The sequence below is a fragment of the Ovis canadensis genome, chromosome 3 (genome assembly GCF_042477335.2).
Source record: "Ovis canadensis isolate MfBH-ARS-UI-01 breed Bighorn chromosome 3, ARS-UI_OviCan_v2, whole genome shotgun sequence".
Classification (NCBI taxonomy): Eukaryota; Metazoa; Chordata; class Mammalia; order Artiodactyla; family Bovidae; genus Ovis; species Ovis canadensis.
Window position 1 is genome coordinate 142,851,889 of NC_091247.1, and position 19,273 is coordinate 142,871,161.

Below are 19,273 nucleotides of genomic sequence, written 5' to 3' on the forward strand. Positions count from 1 at the left end.
TTTTGAAAGCCCTTGGGATACTGAATAAAGATCAAATTTTTAAATCTGGCATTCAGAACCTGCCTTGATCTGATTCCAGTCAAATTTCCAGCCTTAATCTCCACACATAACTCACACACACAGAATGCTCCAAGTACAGTATCCACTCTGTATTTCCAAATACACTGTGCTTTTGCTCTTCTTTTAGCATTTTGTCTTAAAACTTTTTTTTTTAATGGAATGAGAGTTCCCTGGACAGCAAGGAGATCAAACCGGTTGATCTTAAAGGAAATCAACACTGAGTATTCATTGGAAGGACTGATGCTGAAGCTGAAGCCCCAATACTTTGGCCACCTGATGTGAAGAGCTGACTTATTGGAAAAGACCTTGATTCTAGAAAAGATAGAAGGCAGGAGGAGAAGGGGATGACAGAGGACGAGATGGTTGGATGGGATCACCGACTCAATGGACATGAGTTTGAGCAAACTCTGTGAGTTGGTGAAGGGCAGGGAAGCCTGGTGTGCTGCAGTCCATGGGGTCACAAAGAGCTGGAGACAACTGAGGGACTGAACAACAACAGCAACATAGTTGATTTACAATGTTGTGTTAGTTTCAGCATAGTGATTCACGGCAAAGTGACCCAGTTATATATATTTCAGATTCTTTTCCATTTTAGGTTATTACAAGATATTGAGTGTAGTTCCGTGTGCCATACAGTAGGTCCTTGTTGGTTATCTATTTTATTTATTTTTTTAGGCCCAGTTGTGTGGCATGCAGGATCTTAGCTCCCCAGCCAGGGGTGAAATCCATACCCCGTATGTTGGGAGTATGGAGTCATAACCACTGGACCACCAGGGAAGTACCTCCATTTAAAAAAAATAATAATTTGACTTTTTTTTGACTGCGATGGATCTTCATTGCTGCATGGGAGCTTCTCTTCGTTGCTGTGTGCAGGCTTCTCACTGCAGGGGCTTCTCTTGTTGCAGAGCACAGACTCTAGGAGAGGAGCTTCAGTAATTGCGGTACTCAGTAACTGTGGTTCCCGGGCTCTAGAGCCCAGGCTCAGTAGTTGTGGCACATGGGCTTAGACGCCCCATGGCATTTGGAATCTTCCTAGAAAGTGATCAAACCCGTGTCTCCCTCAGTGGCAGGTGGCATCTTTACCACTGAGCCAACAGGGAAGCCCCGTCCATTTTATATACATATATACATAGTTCAGTTCAGTTCAGTTAATCCCAAACTCCTAATTTATCCCTCTCCAGCCCAGCATTTTGCTTTTTCGCTCAGGGCATTCTTGAGCTTTAAGTTTCAACTCATTTATCAGTTATCATGTGAAATCTCTTTGATCTTTCCAGACAGAATCAATCATTCTTCCTTCCTCCCTTTCTTCTTTCCTTCCTCTTTTTTTTTTTTTCTTGAAGAAACATTTCTTCTATGGTTCTAGCTAGTTTTACTGTAATGTGAAACTTGCTATAATTTTGTTTGATAATTTTTCCTACTATGACATTTGGAAGTGTATCATTCAGAATCCTTGAAGGAAACAGATTGCATACTCAAATGGGGAATTGAGGAGCATAGAATGAAAGGAATGTTCATAAAGGTGTGGACAGGATGATGGAGTATCTACAAGTGTTCCGAAGTATTCAGAGTCTGTCTTCAGTGGGGAGTCACCACAGGTGCTAGCCCCTAGACCTGAAGGGCAAGGGAAGAAAGGGTCACAAGAACCAAAGAGAGGTGTACCTGTACCTAGTTGAAGGAGAGGGCCTTGCAACAGGGTCTGTGGCTTCTGTTGGCCCCATGAGTGAGTCCAGGAGAGCCAACAGAAGAACTGCCAATTCAATCCATGAAATCATCAGAAATAATACACTGGTGTTTTAAACCACCAAGTTTTGATATAGTTTGTTATGCAACAATAGATAACTGATATATCAGCAGGGAGGTGAAGCCATAACTATTCCTCCACCAAAACTGTGAGAAACCAAGAAGATCTGTGAAATGGAACCCATCATTTCAATGCAAACATATTAATAGTAAAAACATTTTTATTTTCTTCAAGATTTTTGTTTGATGTGGATCATTTTTAAAAAGTCTTTATTGAATTTGTTACAATGTTTCTGTTTTATCTTTTGGTTTTTGGCCTCAATCTTAGCTCCCCAACCAGGGATCAAACCAGCACCTCCTGAAATGGAAGGCAAAGTCTTAACCACTAGAGTGCAGGGAAGTCCCTACATTTTTCATAGAGATACTTAAAACAGCTTTCTGGCAGCAATTCATCTTTATTTTATCTCAGCTGTTTGAAATAGAGCAATGTATGATGCTGTCTCTAGTAATTTTATGCTAAGCTTATTTATCAAACATTAGGGTAGTTTGCTCCCTTCATTTTATCCTTTATTGGTGATCTTTGCATATCTGTGATCTTTATGAAGTAACCATTTATGCCCTCCCTTTATGGTGATTGATATTTAACAAATATCTTGGTCTCAAGATATGCAGGTCTATTAGAATGGCTCACTAAACATTTGTTCCTATTCTCTTTTGCTTTCCTTTGCAAAGAGTGGAAAACAAAATGCTAAACAAAACTTCCTGGCTCTCTTGTAGGTAGTGATGGTCATATGATACAGTTCTGTTCAAGATGTAGGAGAACATTTTCCATGAGATCTTCTTTCTGCATTAAAAAAAAGAAAAAAAAACTCACAAGAGAAAGTCCTTTGTTTTAGTCCTTTTGCCTTCTTCTTGACTGAAAACAAGAGAGTTCGAGGATGTTTTAATAAAGAGACTATTTACAAAGGTGCAGGCAGGGTGTAGGAAAACAAAGGGGATAGAGCAGCACCCCAGGTGAGTATCAGAGAAGCTCTTAACTACTGTAGGGCCTGAAGGGCGAGGGAGGCAATTGCTGGAAATAGAACATGAGAGCTGCCTGTTTTGGGGTAAGGGGAGTGCTTTGAGAGGCGCTGTGACCTTCATGGTGGGAACAGACCATCTCTTCCTTGTGTTCTGTGAGTACTCCTCTTTGGCTGAACCCCCCTGGGATCCAAGGATCAAGGTCTACCTCTTAGACACAAATCTGGGTGGAAAAAGGTAGAAAGTTAACCTGGAAAGACAAGCAATAAAAAAGGCATCTATTACTTACCTTTATATACCTAGTGAGCAAGATATGGTAAGAGTGCCTGATACAAAGGAAGAAATGAATAAAATTTTATTGAATTGAATCCAGTTCTTTATTTTATGCTACAGTGTTTAAAACCTAATCTGGGACTACTGCCAACCTCATTCAGGCCCAATAATCCAACATAAAATTGCTGCTCTACAAGGAACTTCCTTTACCCAACAGTAAAGGTCCTTTTCTGAGACCAGATTAAAAAGTGGCTCTTTGAAATAACTTTTGTAGATCTGGATATTTTTAAGCATGAGATGATTCTTTAGTTTTATAAAGCCTGTCCTCTAATACAGTCTAACTCCTACACACTCACCTCATCAGGGTCTTCCAGAAGAAATAACTTTTGTATGCTACCTGTATGACTAAGTCTCAGCTTCTACATCTGTAAGAGAACAGTAATAACAGCTACCCATTACTCAAGTCTCTCTGGTGGCTCAGTGGTAAAGAATCCACCTGCTAATGCAGGAGATGCAGGTTTGATCCCTGGGTCAGGAAGATCGCCTAGAAAAGGAAATGGCAACCCACTCCAGTATTTTTATCTGGGAAATCTCATGTACAAAGGAGTCTGGCTGGCTGCAGTCCATGAGGTCGCAAAAGACTTGGACATGACTTAGTAACTAAAAAACAGCAACAACTCAAGTCATGGACACAAATGTTACCTCCTCAGGCTTTCTAGGATATATAAAAAGAGAGTATGGGGCTTACCTGGTGGCTCAGTGGTAAAAAATCAGCCTGCCAAGCAGGAGACACAGGTTCTATCGCTGGTCTGGGTAGATCCCACATGTCACAGAGCCACTAAGCCTGTGAATCACAATTATTGAGCCTGTGCTCTAGAGCCTGGGAACCACAGCTACTGAGCCCACATGCCTAGAGCCTGTACTCCAAAACAAGAGAAGCCACTGCAATGAGAAGCCCAAGCAATGCAACTTGAGAGTAGCCCCTGCTCTCTGCAAAGAGAGAAATGCCCAATCAGCAACAAAGACCCAGCACAGCCAAAAAAATAAGTGAATACATAAAATTATTTTAAAAAGAGAGGAATAACACGCCAAGTTACTTTCTAGCCCACTAATGTCTTATTTATTTTTTCTCATTGCAGTTATTACTTTTAAATTGTAACTTATTTACTGTTTACTTCTAGATTGTTGGTCTTCTCCCAAAAGAATACTTGATCCTTGTAAGCAGAGACCTTGTCTGTATTGTTCACCACTGTATTCTAAGCACCTGGAAGTGACTGGGACATGGCGGTTGTATGATAAATATTTGTTGATGAATGCATGAACAATGCCAATTAATAACCTCAGGCTATGGTGAATATTAAATAAGATGACAGTGCAGTTCTCCTGGCATAAAGTAAAACTCTCTCTAAACCTAGGTGTTTTCTTTCCTCACCTTCTGTATCCATACCTTCGGCAAGCAAGTGAGCTTAACCTCAGCCTCAAAACATACCCCGAATTCTCTGAATGAAATTCATTCATCACTATCACTCTAGTCAAGCCACTCTCACCCCTTACCTGGTCTACAAATAGCAGACTCCTAGCTGATCTCCCTGTTTGTTCCACTTGCTCCTGTTTCTCTCAAACCCCAATCCATTCTCCACAGTCAGAAAGATCTTTTAGAAACACAATTCAGATCATGTCATGCCCCAATTTACTTAATGACACCATCAACAGCCATCAACAGCAGCTTTCTAGGTATTTAGAATTAGCCCAAACTACTTTACATGGGCTAGCACCTGCGATCCTCTTAGACTTCATCTACTTTAGGCTAACTGGCTTTCTCTCTTTTCTGGATTTTCACAAACTTGTTTCCATCCTAGTGCCGGTGGATTCTTCTGTCTGAATGTTTACCTAGCTGGCTCCTTACTGTCATTTGAACTTCACCTTGAATGGGGCTTCTTTTGAAATGAAAAGCCACTAATTTGTGTCACTAATGACTAATCCGTCATTTCTTATCACAGTTCCCCGCCCCCCCTTTATTTTTATTTATTTGTCTGTACAGGGTCTTAATTGCAGCATGTGGGATCTTAGTATCCTGACCAGGGATTGAACCCCCGCCCTCTGCATTGGGAACAAAGAGTACTCTGCCTTGGACCACCCAGAAGTCCCTTGTAACATTGCTTTTTTTGTTGCACTTAATATTATCTAACATTTACTGGTTTATGTTTGTTTCTTCCCAACTGAATTTTAAGCTTGTGAACTCAGAGACCTTATCTATTGTGTTCATCACTCTTATCTTCCAAGATGGAGCAATAACTAAAACATATAGTATATGCTTAATAAATATTTGTTGAACAAATAAATGCTTTGATTGTGATAACGATAACAGCTAAACCTCAGAGGACTTGGCCACAAATTCTAACAATTTTTCAAGGAATAAGAATCGCAGTTCCGAAGTTAGATCCTGGAAGACTACAGAAACCTTACAATAAAATATCTGGGGCTAAAGTTTGGAGGGGGATATATTACAACTTTGGCCTTTTTTCCCTACCCAAGGACTCCGGAGATCTTGCAAAAGGGAGACCTAGAATCTTTTAACCATAAATTCCAGCCCAGCCACAACGCTTTTCCATCCACGATTCTTTGCAGCCACTATTACTAGATTGCAAACGCGCAAACACCTCTAGGACCCCGGGTTCCTTTCTGTTTCTTTATGAATGAACCGGGTCTAGTGTGCGCATGCGCAACTCCTTTTTCTCCCGCTCCACGTGAGGCCCGCCCTTCCCTCCTGCTAACGGCTCCGCCCCTATCCTTTCTAATGGACCAATGGCGAGCCGCCTGGGGGGCGGAGCCCTGAGCGGCGCGGCAGTGTAGTTCCCCGGTCGCCCGGCTCCCTCGCCTTAGTCTTGCTGTGTTGTGATCACGTGGCCAGCTCCGGGCGCGGCGCTTGTTTTGGTTTCCCTCTAGCTTGCCCCTGGCAGCTTCAGAGTGAGCGACTTTCCTGTGCCGGTTGCCACACCTGACTGCACTGCGACTTTCTCTTCTTGGGGCTCTCTCAGCTCCAAGTTCTGCAAAGCCCCTCGGGGCCGGCTCCTGCCATGCCGTTAGTTCGCTACAGGAAGGTGGTCATCCTCGGATACCGTTCTGTAGGTGAGTCTCCCTCTAGGGCAGAGCACCGATGCACCGCGGCTTTGTGGCCAGAGGAGGCGCACTGCCGCGGGAAGGCGACCCAGGGAGAAATGGTGGCATCCTTAGAACCAGCTTGTAGAGCGAGGACTGAAAGGTTGGAGTGGGAAAGGCTGGGGTGGTGGTAGTGTTCAAGGCGGCAGGAAGCTGGAGCATGGAAGAGTATACATGGGCTTACTGCTTGAACACCACAGTGGTCCTCAGCGTTCGTTACTCTGGGAGGGTGGAGATGGGGGCAGGATTTGGTGGCGGGGGCGCGGTCTGGGTGGGGCAAATCTCAGGTGTCGGATGCAAGGCTGACTAAATCCTGGGGAATCCGGATCTTCCCAGGAGTTGGGTGGGGAAAGACTGCAGGAAAAGCTTCCTGCGTCGCTACTGTATGCATCCGGTGGCCAAGGTGCAGAGACCTGGGGCGAAAAGAGGGTGAAGGAGTCTATGGGAAAGCATTGCATGGGGCATTCACAGGCTAGGATGCTAATTCGGGGTTTCCTTTAGTCCAGGGCCACAGCCCGAAAGGACAGAGGAAATGAATGTGGATGGGTGATTTGGCTACAATTACCTCTGCTTCCCACAGGGAAGACATCTTTAGCACATCAATTTGTGGAGGGAGAGTTCCTGGAAGACTATGATCCTACTGTGGAGAATAGTGAGTAAATTTCTCCTCTTGGGGTGGGGTAGGGAGGGCTTGGGTGCCCCACCCAAGGCCACACTTTGGGATTTTCCGGGTGCCAAAGGGATGATTTAATTAGATATTAAATCGAGTCTCTTCTCTATCAATCCTGTTCTGTGAGTGGAGCTAGAGTGTGCATTTTCCAAGATACTGAGTCCAGGATAGTGCATGTGTAGACAATAAGAAGCCTAACATTGTATCTTAAGTTTCCTGGAGAGCTCCTTGAACCTGGCCCATCTGTGTTAATATATAGGGGCACAGATTGCTCGCCGTACAAGGCACCTCACAGTCAAGTTTTCTTTTCTTTTCAGCTTACAGCAAGATAGTGACTGTTGGCAAAGATGAGTTTCACCTACACCTGGTGGACACAGCAGGGCAGGTACCAGTTTGGGGTAGGGTGTCTAAATGTGGCAGTTCAGTCCTGGGAGATGAAGTCTGGTAGCCTCTGAGGCTCATCTGTAAGGTAGTATTAAAAGCATTTTAGCAGTATTTCAGTGTGCAGTGTTGTTTGGAGCTACTCTATAAATACTTGTTGGATAGAAGTGACCGGAGTAGGGAGTGCCACAGGGAGGGTCCCCAGGATGCAGCCCCCCAAACTTGGCCATCTGAGTCTTGTGAATCAAGGTATTGATATTTCTGTTTCTTGTCAGGATGAGTACAGCATTCTGCCCTATTCATTCATCATTGGGGTCCATGGTTATGTGCTTGTGTATTCTGTCACCTCTCTGCATAGGTAAGTGACCGAGGTTGAGAGTGGTGGACTTGGGAAGACCTGAGGGCTATCCCAGAATAAAATTGTAAGATTCTTTTCTTGTGTTTAAAGCTTCCAAGTCATTGAGAGTCTGTACCAAAAGCTACATGAAGGCCACGGGAAAACCCGGTACGTGGCACGGGATAAAGACATAATGTGGACACCAGGGAAGACGGAGGGCAGAGGGGAGTAGTGATCCAAATTAAGGAGGAAGCCGGAACATCGATCCTATCTGGTTTGATGGGGAGTTGTCCAGCTATGATGTGAAGGAGGTTGTTCATGGGGAACAGAGGGGATTCTGTTGTAACTGCTGTCTCCTCCCAGGCTGCCGGTGGTGCTGGTGGGAAACAAGGCCGATCTCTCTCCAGACAGGTATGGAAATCTCTGTAGCTTAAGGCAAAGGAAAGTGTCTAGGAGTGAGTCAGGCTCTTGTCCTGGCTCTGCCACTGATTTAAACCAGTTGTTTTACCTCTTCGTTTCTAACTTGAAGGTTGAGACAAAATGATCCTTCTATCTCAAAAGCTATAATTTCATATTTCAAGCCTCAGTCCTAGGTTCCTTTGTTTTCTTGTATTTTCTTCTTCCACAGACCTCCCAAACCTTGGAATGAGATGAGTCAGAGGAAGTCTAGTTTCTGTAAAGATTTTTCAGAGAGCATGGGGCCCATTGCTATTCTTCATTTTCATGTCCTGAATTTGCTTCTAGGGAGGTCCAGGCTGTTGAGGGGAAGAAGCTGGCAGCATCCTGGGGTGCAACATTTATGGAGTCATCTGCTCGGAATAATCAGGTATTGGGCCTGAAGAGTAGGAGGGTGGTGGGGGCAGCAGTGTTTTTCTTTTTATGCCACTGCTTGGTGGTGGGGATGGTGGGGGAGTGGGGCATTCACCTAAGAGTTGGGTAGTATTGGCAGTGAACTCAACCAATTTTTTTTTTTGCCCTGAATCCTTATCCCTTGCAGCTGACTCAAGGCATCTTCACCAAAGTGATCCAGGAGATTGCCCGGGTGGAAAATTCATATGGGCAAGAGCGCCGCTGCCATCTCATGTGAGCCTGGAGATGAGCCCTTGAGCAAGGGGCAGCTGCCTTGATTCTGCCCCTGGTACTTTCCAAGCTCCAGTGGGGGCTTGTGGGGGCGCTCTCAGGACTTCACGGGTTTGTTTGGTTGCCAGCTGTGTCCCTGGCCCTCTAGGCACACAGTGAGGTACCCTCATGTTTGCACACTTACCCAGGCTCCAGTGGTCTGGTTGTCCATGTTTACAAAGAGGCAAGGATGTCTCATGGGCACTGTCCTCTAGCTCTGTTTTTGCTAAATAAATGAACTGTGATAACCTATGGGGTTGGGATATGAGTCCTGGGCACTGTTTATTCAGGACCCAGTCTCCTTTGTAGGTTTTGGGTGTTGGCTGGGTGAGGGGAGCTGGGGACTCCTGAAGTGAAGCTGGCTCCCAGGAGTGACAATGTAAATATGCAAATAAACTGAGAAATCTTTTTGTAATTGACTTCTCTGTATCTGGGGAGCACTCAGGGCCAGTATCTTCTTTTCTAAGGAGTGATGACTGTGACCATTGGTAGAGAATCAAGGTTTTTACTCCTTCAACCTTGTTCCTATTCCTTACCCCTCATTCATTCAGGACCATCACCCTAAGACTTAATACTTATTTTTCCCAACTTTCTTTTCTACCGTGTTCTCCCATACAGGTAACCAACTGACTGCCACTCTCATCCAAATTTGTAGGCTCTCACAACCCCCTTCGGAGAAGGCAGTGGCACCCCACTCCAGTACTCTTGCCTGGAAAATCCCATGGACGGAGGAGCTTGGTAGGCCGCAGTCCATGGGCTCGCTAAGAGTCGGGACACGACTGAGCGACCTCATTTTCACTTTTCACTTTCATGCATTGGAGAAGGAAATGGCAACCCACTCCAGTGTTCTTGCCTGGAGAATCCCAGGGACGGGGGAGCCTGGTGGGCTGCCGTCTATGGGTCGCACAGGACTGAAGCGACTTAGCAGCACAACCCCCTTAACTACAGAAACACCGCCCTCTAGTGGCCAGCTGCCACATGCTGCCCTAGCTTCCCTCCTGGGGCCTTGGGATTTGTTGGAACTCAGGATACTTTGGGTTCGAAGAAAGACCCTCGTTCCTAATAATGTAACAACTGTGAAGTAGTGTGAAGGCAGGGACTAAAGTGTTGCGAAGATTTTAACTTTTTAAGAGAGTTGAATAAAGGAAGAAATAATGCCCCGATCAACCCTCACTCCCTGCTCCTCATCTCTCCAAGTGCCTTTCATCAAAATAGATGTTCTTTGCTTTTTTCATACCTTTCACACTTTTGAAGTTGTGTTACCTTTTCCAGATGTCAAAGGCTATTACTTCTGTTCTTATTGACCCACCACCTCAGTAGAAGGATGGGTTCAGCTAGGAAAGTTTAGTCCTAACTGCCTTTACCTCCAACCCTTCCCCAGCAGCCCTAGGTCCTAAGTGGCCTAATACCTCCTGCAACGACTTATAAGGGTGACCTGAATGGTATCCTTCACAGGAAAGGCATAGAGTTCTGCCAATTGTGAGAGCCTGAGATACTCTGTCAACGCTTAGTTGGGAAAAATGGACAAAATCCGGATGTGATTTTTAGCTATGACCTTGTTATTGCCTGGCTCCAGGCTAGTTGGGCTTATAATTGGGGATGACGGTTTGTCATGCTTGTTTTTAAAACTCCTGCCAGCAGCTTCTGCATCTCTGATATAGAATCTAAAAAGAAATAAGGGGTGCAAAAAAAAGCATATTCCAAAGAGCAATCTCTTAGGGACTCGGGAATCTCTTTAGGGTTCTCATCACCCTCTCTCCTTACACTAATATTAGGTCTTTTTGCACATCAGACCTGGAATTCTCATTACAGGTATCTATACTATTATGTCCATGAGGTTTGAAATGGGATAACAAATATCAGGTTTTCGAGAGGTATATCAAAAAATCTCAAAGCCTGATAGTAGTAAAGAATAGTGGTTAATGGCTGGGTTAAAAAGAGTTACTCTTCCACTTAACTGTGTGACACTAGGAAGACACTTAAAACTCTGAGCCTCTGAACCTCTCTTAGTTTCTCATTTACTATGTGTAGTTAAACCTTCCTCAAGGATTGAGGTAAGAATAAAACTAAGGTGATATATGAAATGCTTAGCATAGGTCCTCACCCTTAAAAGATGGCTATTGTGTATTATTTGAGGTTTTTCTGGTGAGGGTCTGCCTCCCGGCCTCTGGGTGCAGAAAGTAAGGAGAGGCCTTCCATTTACAGGTGAGGAGTTACTGCTGGACTCTTTTGCTGACTTAGACCTGAATGGTCAGTGCAGACCGTGTGTCAGTATCTGGCTAGCCAAGACATACCTAGTCCTGATCCCTCCTATGACTCTGGCCAGTAGGCATTTAGGTCTTCTGCACTGTCCAATATGAAAGCTACAAGTCATATATTGCTACTTAGTTTTAAAATTTTATAAAATTAAAAGTTCCTCAGTTGCACCACTTACTTTTCAAAGTACCCAATAGCTACATGTGACTAAGCCACATGAGTGTATAGGGCATTTCTATCATTGCAGAAAGTTCTATTGGACAGCACTGTAAACCCCTTCCCACAAAACCAGCCCTGCACCTGATGTGTCTGTGTCTTTCTCCACATATTAAAATAATTAAAAAATATATATATATTTATATACACATACACATCCTAGGACAAACATGGCCATTGGCTTGCATTACGGCAAGGCTAAACTTCTCACTAGACGTGGTTTGTTGAACAATTTTATGTATTTTAGTGTCAATCTCTTCATCTGTAATATGGACATAATTCCACATTAATTCATAACGAGGGTGAGGAATAACTAAAAATATATTAAGTATCCAGCGCATTTGTTAATCTGTCTCCTCCTGTTTATCCCGTGGGTAGAGTTAATGCAGAGAAGTCATTCCAATCCTTTCTCATCCAGACTAATTGGTGGCGGGGGGTCGCGGGGCGGAGGGGGCGCGAGGGGTGTCCCTGCAAGCTGTTTTGGGATCTTGCGTAGAATAACAGTACTCTGGCCAGGTAGCAAGGCTACAAGTTACATGCCTTCTGTTTACTGAAAAGGGGCGGGGGGGGGGGGGGCTGCTGGGGAGTCCAGGCCCTGAAGATTCGGAAAGAAGGGCTGGGGCTGGGAGCACCCGGGAAAGGAGGGGAAACTCTGCATTTCTGTTTTGACAGGGGAGGTGATTGTGGAGGCACTAACAGTGCTCTTTCCTCTCGAGGGGGGTTGAGAGCCAGCAGAACAACTAGGGACTCGTTCCGCTTTCCTTTAGGCCCCCGAACGTGGCAGGAACCCACCCTTTGCAGCGCCAGGCGCCGTGCCTCACTTTCTCCATTTGCGGACTCCAGTTCCCAGGATGCAGAGCAGCGGCCAATCTCCAGGCTCTTCTTCCATCCCCCTCCCGGGAAAGATTGCTCCTGGCCAAGGCAAGGGGCAGTTAAGAGTTTCAGGGACCGATAACTCCAGCGAAACGGAATTAGAAAGTGACCAGCTTCCTAGTTTTACTAGCCCGGTGGTGAAGGAGACAGTTCCAGGTCTGGGGCGAAGAGGAGGGGGGCTTCATTCCCACGTGTCTGCACAGCGGCCGGCCCGGCGCTGTCGGGGTTAACCTATGGCGGAGGGATCCCGCTGCGTGTGCGTAGAACTGCAGAGTCACAGCCTTTCCTCCGAGAGGACCGGATCCCTCCGCCGCTCCGCTCCAACACAAAATAGGGCCGCGTCTTCTCCTTTCTCCCCTTCTGGAGTGGGGTTCCCCGGGCAAAAGGGCCACCCGGATCTCGCGCCGAAGGCTTCCTGAATCTTCACGACCGCTGCCGAGATCTCGGGCCAGGAAATAGCCCCTTCGCAGGAACCACCCTACCGGCCGAACAGGAGGCGGAGGGGGGGGAGGCGGAGCGGCGCCGCGCTGCACTACTTTCCTCTCCGGTTGCAAATGGCTGCCTCGTTCCCCACTTTCCGCTCAGTTTCCTGACCCCCCGGCGCCGGGAGCCGGGGTTGGGCCATGCACCTCTAGGCCCCCCGCGATCACAGCCAGCCGGGGGTCGAGGGGGTGCCGCCGATCTGAGCCGGCCAGGCCGGGGGCGGGGCAGCTCCCGAGGCCAGAGGGGAAGGGAGGCGAGCGCAGGGCCTGGAGTGGCCGGAGGGGAGCGGGCAGAGGGCTCGCACCGCCCGCCCCTTCCTCTTCCTCGCCCACCTACCCTCCTCCCTTCCCCGGGGGGAGCAGAAGGTGGGGGGGCTCGAAGCCCCCGAGGGAGAGTGCTCGGGGGTCGAGGAGCCCAGCACTGGGTGTGTGTCAGGTTCAGCCCCGCGGCCCCGCCGGCTCCGTGTCGCCGTAGCTCGCGCGGCCCCGGGGCGCCGGCCCGACGGGGAGAGGGGCTCGGCGCTCCTTCGAGGGTCTCACGTTCCATCCGGGCCCGGCGCGGCGGCGCGGCATTCCTTCCGGGCTGCTGGGGAGGCGCCTCGACGTTCCATCTGGAGAGCCTCGACGTTCCGCCCGAGCCCGGCGCGGGCGGCCGGGGCGCTGGCCCGGCCCTAGGACTGAGAGGCCGCCCGGCGACGCGGATGCGGAGCCTGTTCGCCCAAGATCAAAGCCACCGGTGCTCTCTTTGTGTCCGCTCGGGATTCGCCGCCCTGGGGCTGTCCATGGAAACCTAAACTGCTGGAACCCGAGGCAGAGAACCCTTCTTCGGCTTCTTGCTTTTTTTGAGGGGGGGAGGGTGGCCACTCCGACCTGGATTTACCGTTCTTGGCCCCCTTAAGCCCCCCCGTGCGGGGGGCGGCTGTGATCGCTCTGGCGGTTGGAGGTCGGGGAGCGGCCCGGGCTCTGGCCATGTTCTCGGATGAGGATTTCTGGATCGCCCTGTGAAGAGGTGAGTGAAGTCCGCCCGGCCAGGGCCCAGAAAGGGTTGGACTGGGGGCATAGCCAGATGGACTATCTTGGCCCGAGCTGGCCTGTAGGTTGGAGAAAGGGGTGCCAGAGCTGAGGAGGGTTCCTTTGGCAGGGTCTGTCAAGGGAACCTGAGCCAGTCGCCAGAGGAGAACCGAGGCCTGGTGTCCTGGGGTGTGCCTCTTTAAAGACTGGGGGGTTCAGGGAACCACGGGAGTTTGGGAACCTGGCCAGAAAGTCTCTCTGCCTGTTTATTTTTGTGTTGGGGGGAGCTCTACTAAACTAGGACCCAAGCCCTGATGCCAGCACCAATCCCAGTCAGCTGCTTCTCCTTCAGGGTTCCTTGTGGGCCTTGGGAATAGAACAACTTGGGAGCGGGGGTAGGGTGCCACACTGCCAGGCCAGACTTAGCGCCAGGTTGGACTTTAAGGTTGTTCTTGCTCATCCGGACCACGAGAGCAGTCTCTGGGAGACTCAAGGAATCCTGATTCCTGCACTAGGCCTTATTTCACTGTGCATGGAGCAGAGTGTGTGGAAACTGACTATTGTGATGAAGGAGGTGGCTGGGGCAAGAAGGAGGCGGGGCCGGGGGCAGCTCTGGCCTTGCTGGTCAACTTTAAACTACCCCTGCCTGGCAAAGTGACCCCAACGAGGCCTAGTGCTGTCTTAGCCTGCTTTGCCTTCCCTCCTCTTGGGATGGACATAATCTCTAGGGGATTATAGAGGAGGCTGTTGAGATTTGCTCCCTGTGAATGTGGGCTGCAAAAAATGGCTTTTGTCTCCCGCTTTCTCCGGGCCTGGTTGCCCATAAGTCTCTGGCCAGTCCTGCAGGGCCCCTCCCAGACCTCGCCAACCTTTTTCAGTCAGGGAATGTTAACTAGTCCTGTGATCCAGTCCCAGCCTTGCAGAATAGGGTGGCCTGTACCTCTTTGGAGAAGAAATGACCTGATAGGAGCATGTCTCTGAAGCCAGTGTTTTCAGCCCTGGCAGGAGGTGTTGGGGAGAAGGGGAGTGTGTATGATTGCATGAAGGGTGCAGCATGAGCCTCTGGACCCTGGGCTGGGACAGCCCCTCTCACAGCTGTCATGCTGCCCAGCCAGGATTTGGCTGCTGTATTTTGCTCCCTCATTCTGTCCCCTCCAACATACAGAGGCTCGGCCACTTTGAGCCTGGTCTCAGAAAGGACAGAATAGGGGTTTGCCCTTGAAAGGTTTTTGGGGTGGTAATCCTGAGGTGAGAGGTGGCACAGGGGTGCTGAAATGAGGCTAGCTGTCACCCATGCTGTCTGTCCCTGCCTCCTGTGGAGGGCCTCTCCGGCTGTCTGTCCCTAAAGAACTTCCTTAAGAGACACCACTCCTTTTTGGCTGTAGCTGACCCTAGGATGACCCAGGGATAGTTCGGAGGGTCTCCAGAGCCCCTGTTGCCATTTGGGTTCTTCCCTGGAGGGCCAGCCCAAAATGGGGGTGGGGAGAGGTGTGGTTTGATTCTCAAGCTGGGAACCAGGAAGTCCTGAGTCCTACAGAAGAGCTGTTCACTCAAGGGCCTGCTTCAGCCTTTCACCTCTCCAAGCCTCCATTTCCCCTTTGGCTGGCATAATGGAGCTAAAGCTTTTGGTCTGGGAAGGAGGCAGGGAGTAGAGTGGGTTGAGATGAATCCCTGCCTTCTTCCTTGCTGTCCTGGGTCTCTTCAGCCTGGGGTCAAATGGACCCACCATGGTTTCACTCCCTAGATCTGTGTTTCTCTAGGATCCCTAGTTCCCTTGAGGAAGCCTGGCCAGGCCTTAGCCCAGTTTAGATCCGGGGAAAAACCCTTGGTGTATATGTGTGTTTCTGGCTGTGAATGCTGGGACAGGGGAACCTGTGGTTTTTATTTGTTTAGATCTGTTCAGGGGCCTGACAACTCACACTCAGCATTGGGAGGGCAGGTGCTGGACTGCCGGGTAGGGAAATGGGACTCCTTAGAAGAGCCTCTGGATTCTCTGGTCCAGCTTGGAGGACACTCAACCCTTGGCTTATCTCTCATCTTCCATGATGCCATAAATGAGGCGGCAGCTTTGGAGGATGTTGGTACTGTTTCCCAAAGCTGGATGAAGGTGGTTTCTGCACCTCCCCAGGCAGTGCCCGCGTTACCAGCTTGAGAGGGCTGCGCTTGGGGGAGGGCGGAGGAATTTGTCCCTCTGGCCTTGTGTGAGGCAGTCCTCCCACCCACTGCGCTATCACTGTTGCTTTTGATTTCTTGCTGTTTGTGACTCCTTTAGCCTCAACTTTGAGAGCACAACAGTTGGAAGCTCTTGGGGGCATTTAGTGGTAAGGTACCACAAAAGTTACACATGTTTAAGAAACTCTGAAGCCTTTTGGGTGTGGTCAGGCCTTGAATGGCTGAATAGGAAGGGGAGCCTAGCTGGTGCCCTGACCTCCAACCCCTACTTCACATAGGTGGCTTCTGGGGGGCCCTTGAAGTGCCAGAGCATCTTTTCTCTGGGCTGGCTAGATGGCCACCCTGCTTTCCTTTTAGGTGTGATTATGTGAGTGACAGGTTTGGGAAAGAGATGATCTGGGAGTAAAGGTAGCAGGTGTCAGGTGATACTTCACTTTCCCAGTAGAATTTAATAGTGTAAAGGGAAAAGAGTAAAAATTTCCCTTCCTGTGGCATGTCCCATGAGGCCCATTGCCAGTCTCTGGAAATGGAGTATTAACTCAGGGAAAGAGCACTGATAGTGTGGTTCTTAGGTAATTGATTTATGGATCCTGGGCATCTTTGAGGATTCCCCCAGTCTCATCTGCCCCATGCACTCAACCCCAAGTAGCTGACTGGGGTATTTGGTGTGGGGAGAGAGGCTTGTCATTACAAAGGTTGGTGCGGTCCTTCTGGTTAAATAAGAGGAGTGGAAAGGGGGAGACAGAAAATTCTCAAACTTTCATTTAGAGTTCTGTAACCTACTCCACCTGCTATGGGAAAATAATACTTTCTGTAGTTTCTCTGCTTAAGCCCCTACCCTTCCCACTAAGAGCTGTTGGCACCTGTCCCTTTCTTCCTTCTTCTATAGGACCCCTTTCCTCTTCCTCAGCTCTGTAATTCTTTACTTCTCTCTTTTTTGTACTGTTTATTAGTTTCCTCTGAGATTTAGGAAAATATGCCAAAAGGTGTGGATCTTGACCTTCTTAGGTATAACTTCAGTGTGTTTCATTTGGCTCTGGGATAGGCAGGCATATCTTAGAAGAGGGGACCGTTACCCCCCACCCCCATAGTGTGTGTGGAAACCCTGCCTGACGGAAGAGGAAGGAAGCTGCTTTGCTGTGTCCTGCCCCTGTTTAGAACAGCTCCAAGTGGCTGTGTGCTTCCTGAGACTACAACTCCCAGCATGCCTAGCACCAGGCCTGGCTACACATGCTCAGTAACTCTTAAGGCCCCTTCTGTTAACTTCTAGGGACATCTAAGGAGGAAGGGCAGTTGGCGTTGTTAAGGGCAACGACCTGAGGCCTTCAGGCTGGGTGAGAACTTGAGCTCAGTCATGGCAGGGGCCAGGGGGGTGGGACTGAGCTAGATTTAGGTGGGCAGTAGGTGGGAAATGGGGAGTTTCTTCTGTTATGATTGGAATATTATGGTTGAAACCAGTGGAGGTGGGGGAGATCCATCCATAGCTGGGCTTTCGTTCCAGTAACATGTTCTACATCTTGCAAGACCCCAAATTTGGTCTCCAGTAGAGGGATTTCAGCTGAACTCAGACTTCTTGGTTTATGACTACTCCTGGGTTAGTGCTGAAAGACCTCTAGGATGGTAGCTGACTTGAGAACTGAGGGAAAAGTCCAAGGGATAGGGCCTACCAGCAGCCAAGAACTCAGATGTGAGGCAAAGAAGGGTACTAGGTGTAGCTTGTGGGTGCTTCTGGTTGTCCTGGGAACTCTTAGGCAGGAGATGGGAAGTGGATCCCCCGGGAATTCAGAGTGGAAGAAGGGGATATGTGTTTATTGGAGGGGAAGTAGACCGTGGGACAAGGGTTGGGGAGAAGGATTTTCCTTGTCATTAGTACAGGAGTTTGTAGGTGTGATTTTGCTTTGATTTCTATAGGTTCTAGATAACATTAGATGCCTTCTCCTTAGGATTTGGAGCAAAGTGTTTAGTGAGAAGACTTCCTAGACAAATACATATCTCTTGGCTCTGACAGGTCTCCCCGAGAGGGCTCTGCCCAGTCGGAGAGAGGGATGGACAGCCCGAAGCCGCCTGGTGAGGATAAAGATTCGGAACCAGCAGGTGGGTAGGACAAACACTGGGTTTCTGTTCTTCCCAGGAAATCTTAGATTTCTGGTCCTAGCACAGGGACAGAAGCTAAGTCTGTCTGATAGACAGGTAATAATTGAAGGACTTTGTTCTTTGGGACAGAAGTTGAAATGCCATCATTGTTATCCACCAAGGGTTTTGGGTAATCTCATGGGTCTGATGAGTGGGCTGGTATTAAACAGAGGATAATGGTTGATACATCTTTCTTCTTTGTTCATTCAGCTGATGGACCTGCAGCCTCTGAGGAGTCAGGTGCCACTGAGCCAGACCTTCCCAAACCACATGTTGGGGAGGTCTCTGTGCCCAGTTCTGGGGGTCCCCGGCTTCAGGAGCCTCCCCAGGACTGCAGGTAACTAGTTTGGGGAAATGAGGATATAAAGATGTATGAAGACTTGATTTGAGCATCTGGGGCTTTCAAAGTGGAAGATTTAGGAAATGAGTGTTCAGAAAGCATAGATGTGCCAAGTCGTTGGGTTGTTGAGGGTACCCTAGGGCAGAACCGGCGTGGTGCTGATGCTTGTGTGTTCACAGCGGGGGTCCGGTGCGGCGTTGTGCTCTCTGTAACTGCGGAGAGCCCAGTCTACATGGGCAGCGGGAGCTACGGCGCTTTGAATTGCCATTTGACTGGCCCCGGTGTCCCGTGGTGTCCCCTGGGGGGAACCCAGGGCCCAATGAGGGAGCGCTGCCCAGCGAGGACCTATCACAGATCGGTTTCCCTGAGGGCCTGACACCTGCCCACCTGGGAGAACCTGGAGGTAAGGGAAGGGAAGTGGGTAGCTGACTTGGGGAGGAAATGGGGTAGGGGCTAGGTGGTCCTGAACCAGGGTCACATTCTTGTTAACTGTTTTCCCTCTTTCTACCTATAAAGGGTCCTGCTGGGCTCACCATTGGTGCGCTGCGTGGTCGGCAGGCGTATGGGGGCAGGAGGGCCCAGAACTATGTGGTGTGGACAAGGCCATCTTCTCAGGGATCTCACAGGTGGGGTGGGGGCCAGGGAATGGCACAGGCAAAGGGCAGGGTGGGCAGAGGGCATACTGGGGTAGAGCTGTGCCTGGCCTGTGGCTCTGGAGAGAGCTGGCCAGCGCTGAGGCTTTGTTTCCACTCTGGCAGCGCTGCTCCCACTGCACCAGACTTGGTGCCTCCATCCCTTGCCGCTCGCCTGGATGTTCCCGTCTTTACCACTTCCCCTGCGCAACTGCCAGCGGTTCCTTCTTATCCATGAAAACACTGCAGCTGCTATGCCCAGAGCACAGTGAGGTGGCCGCACATCTGGGTGAGGAGTCCTGCCGCTTGGACAGGGGACACGTGAGGGTCCACGGCTGCTGGGGTTTTTATGCTCTGCAGAGTGCTCCAAAATCTGTAATTACGTGCTGTCAGTCTGCC

At 48.9% G+C, this 19,273-nt stretch overlaps 2 protein-coding genes across 8 annotated transcripts in view; both read left to right on the forward strand.

The window, feature by feature from the left end:
* The first annotated feature begins 5,903 nt into the window (after positions 1 to 5,903).
* RHEBL1 (RHEB like 1) lies at positions 5,904 to 9,174 on the forward strand. Its single transcript, XM_069580859.1, has 8 exons — positions 5,904 to 6,222; positions 6,833 to 6,904; positions 7,240 to 7,307; positions 7,579 to 7,661; positions 7,752 to 7,808; positions 8,004 to 8,051; positions 8,385 to 8,466; positions 8,638 to 9,174. The coding sequence occupies exons 1-8, from the start codon at positions 6,171 to 6,173 to the stop codon at positions 8,725 to 8,727; spliced, it is 552 nt and encodes a 183-aa protein (XP_069436960.1). The 5' UTR covers positions 5,904 to 6,170; the 3' UTR covers positions 8,728 to 9,174.
* A 3,237-nt stretch (positions 9,175 to 12,411) lies between these two features.
* The window catches only part of KMT2D (lysine methyltransferase 2D), a 40,278-nt gene continuing 33,416 nt past the window's right edge, over positions 12,412 to 19,273 (forward strand). For all 7 annotated transcript variants that reach the window (XM_069584480.1, XM_069584484.1, XM_069584485.1 and 4 more), the window contains exons 1-6: positions 12,412 to 13,595; positions 17,778 to 17,863; positions 18,113 to 18,239; positions 18,422 to 18,645; positions 18,759 to 18,868; positions 19,001 to 19,163. In XM_069584480.1, the coding sequence (XP_069440581.1) occupies positions 17,815 to 17,863; positions 18,113 to 18,239; positions 18,422 to 18,645; positions 18,759 to 18,868; positions 19,001 to 19,163 (673 nt within the window). In that variant the 5' untranslated portion in view covers positions 12,412 to 13,595; positions 17,778 to 17,814. The remainder of the gene's footprint in view (positions 13,596 to 17,777; positions 17,864 to 18,112; positions 18,240 to 18,421; positions 18,646 to 18,758; positions 18,869 to 19,000; positions 19,164 to 19,273) is intronic.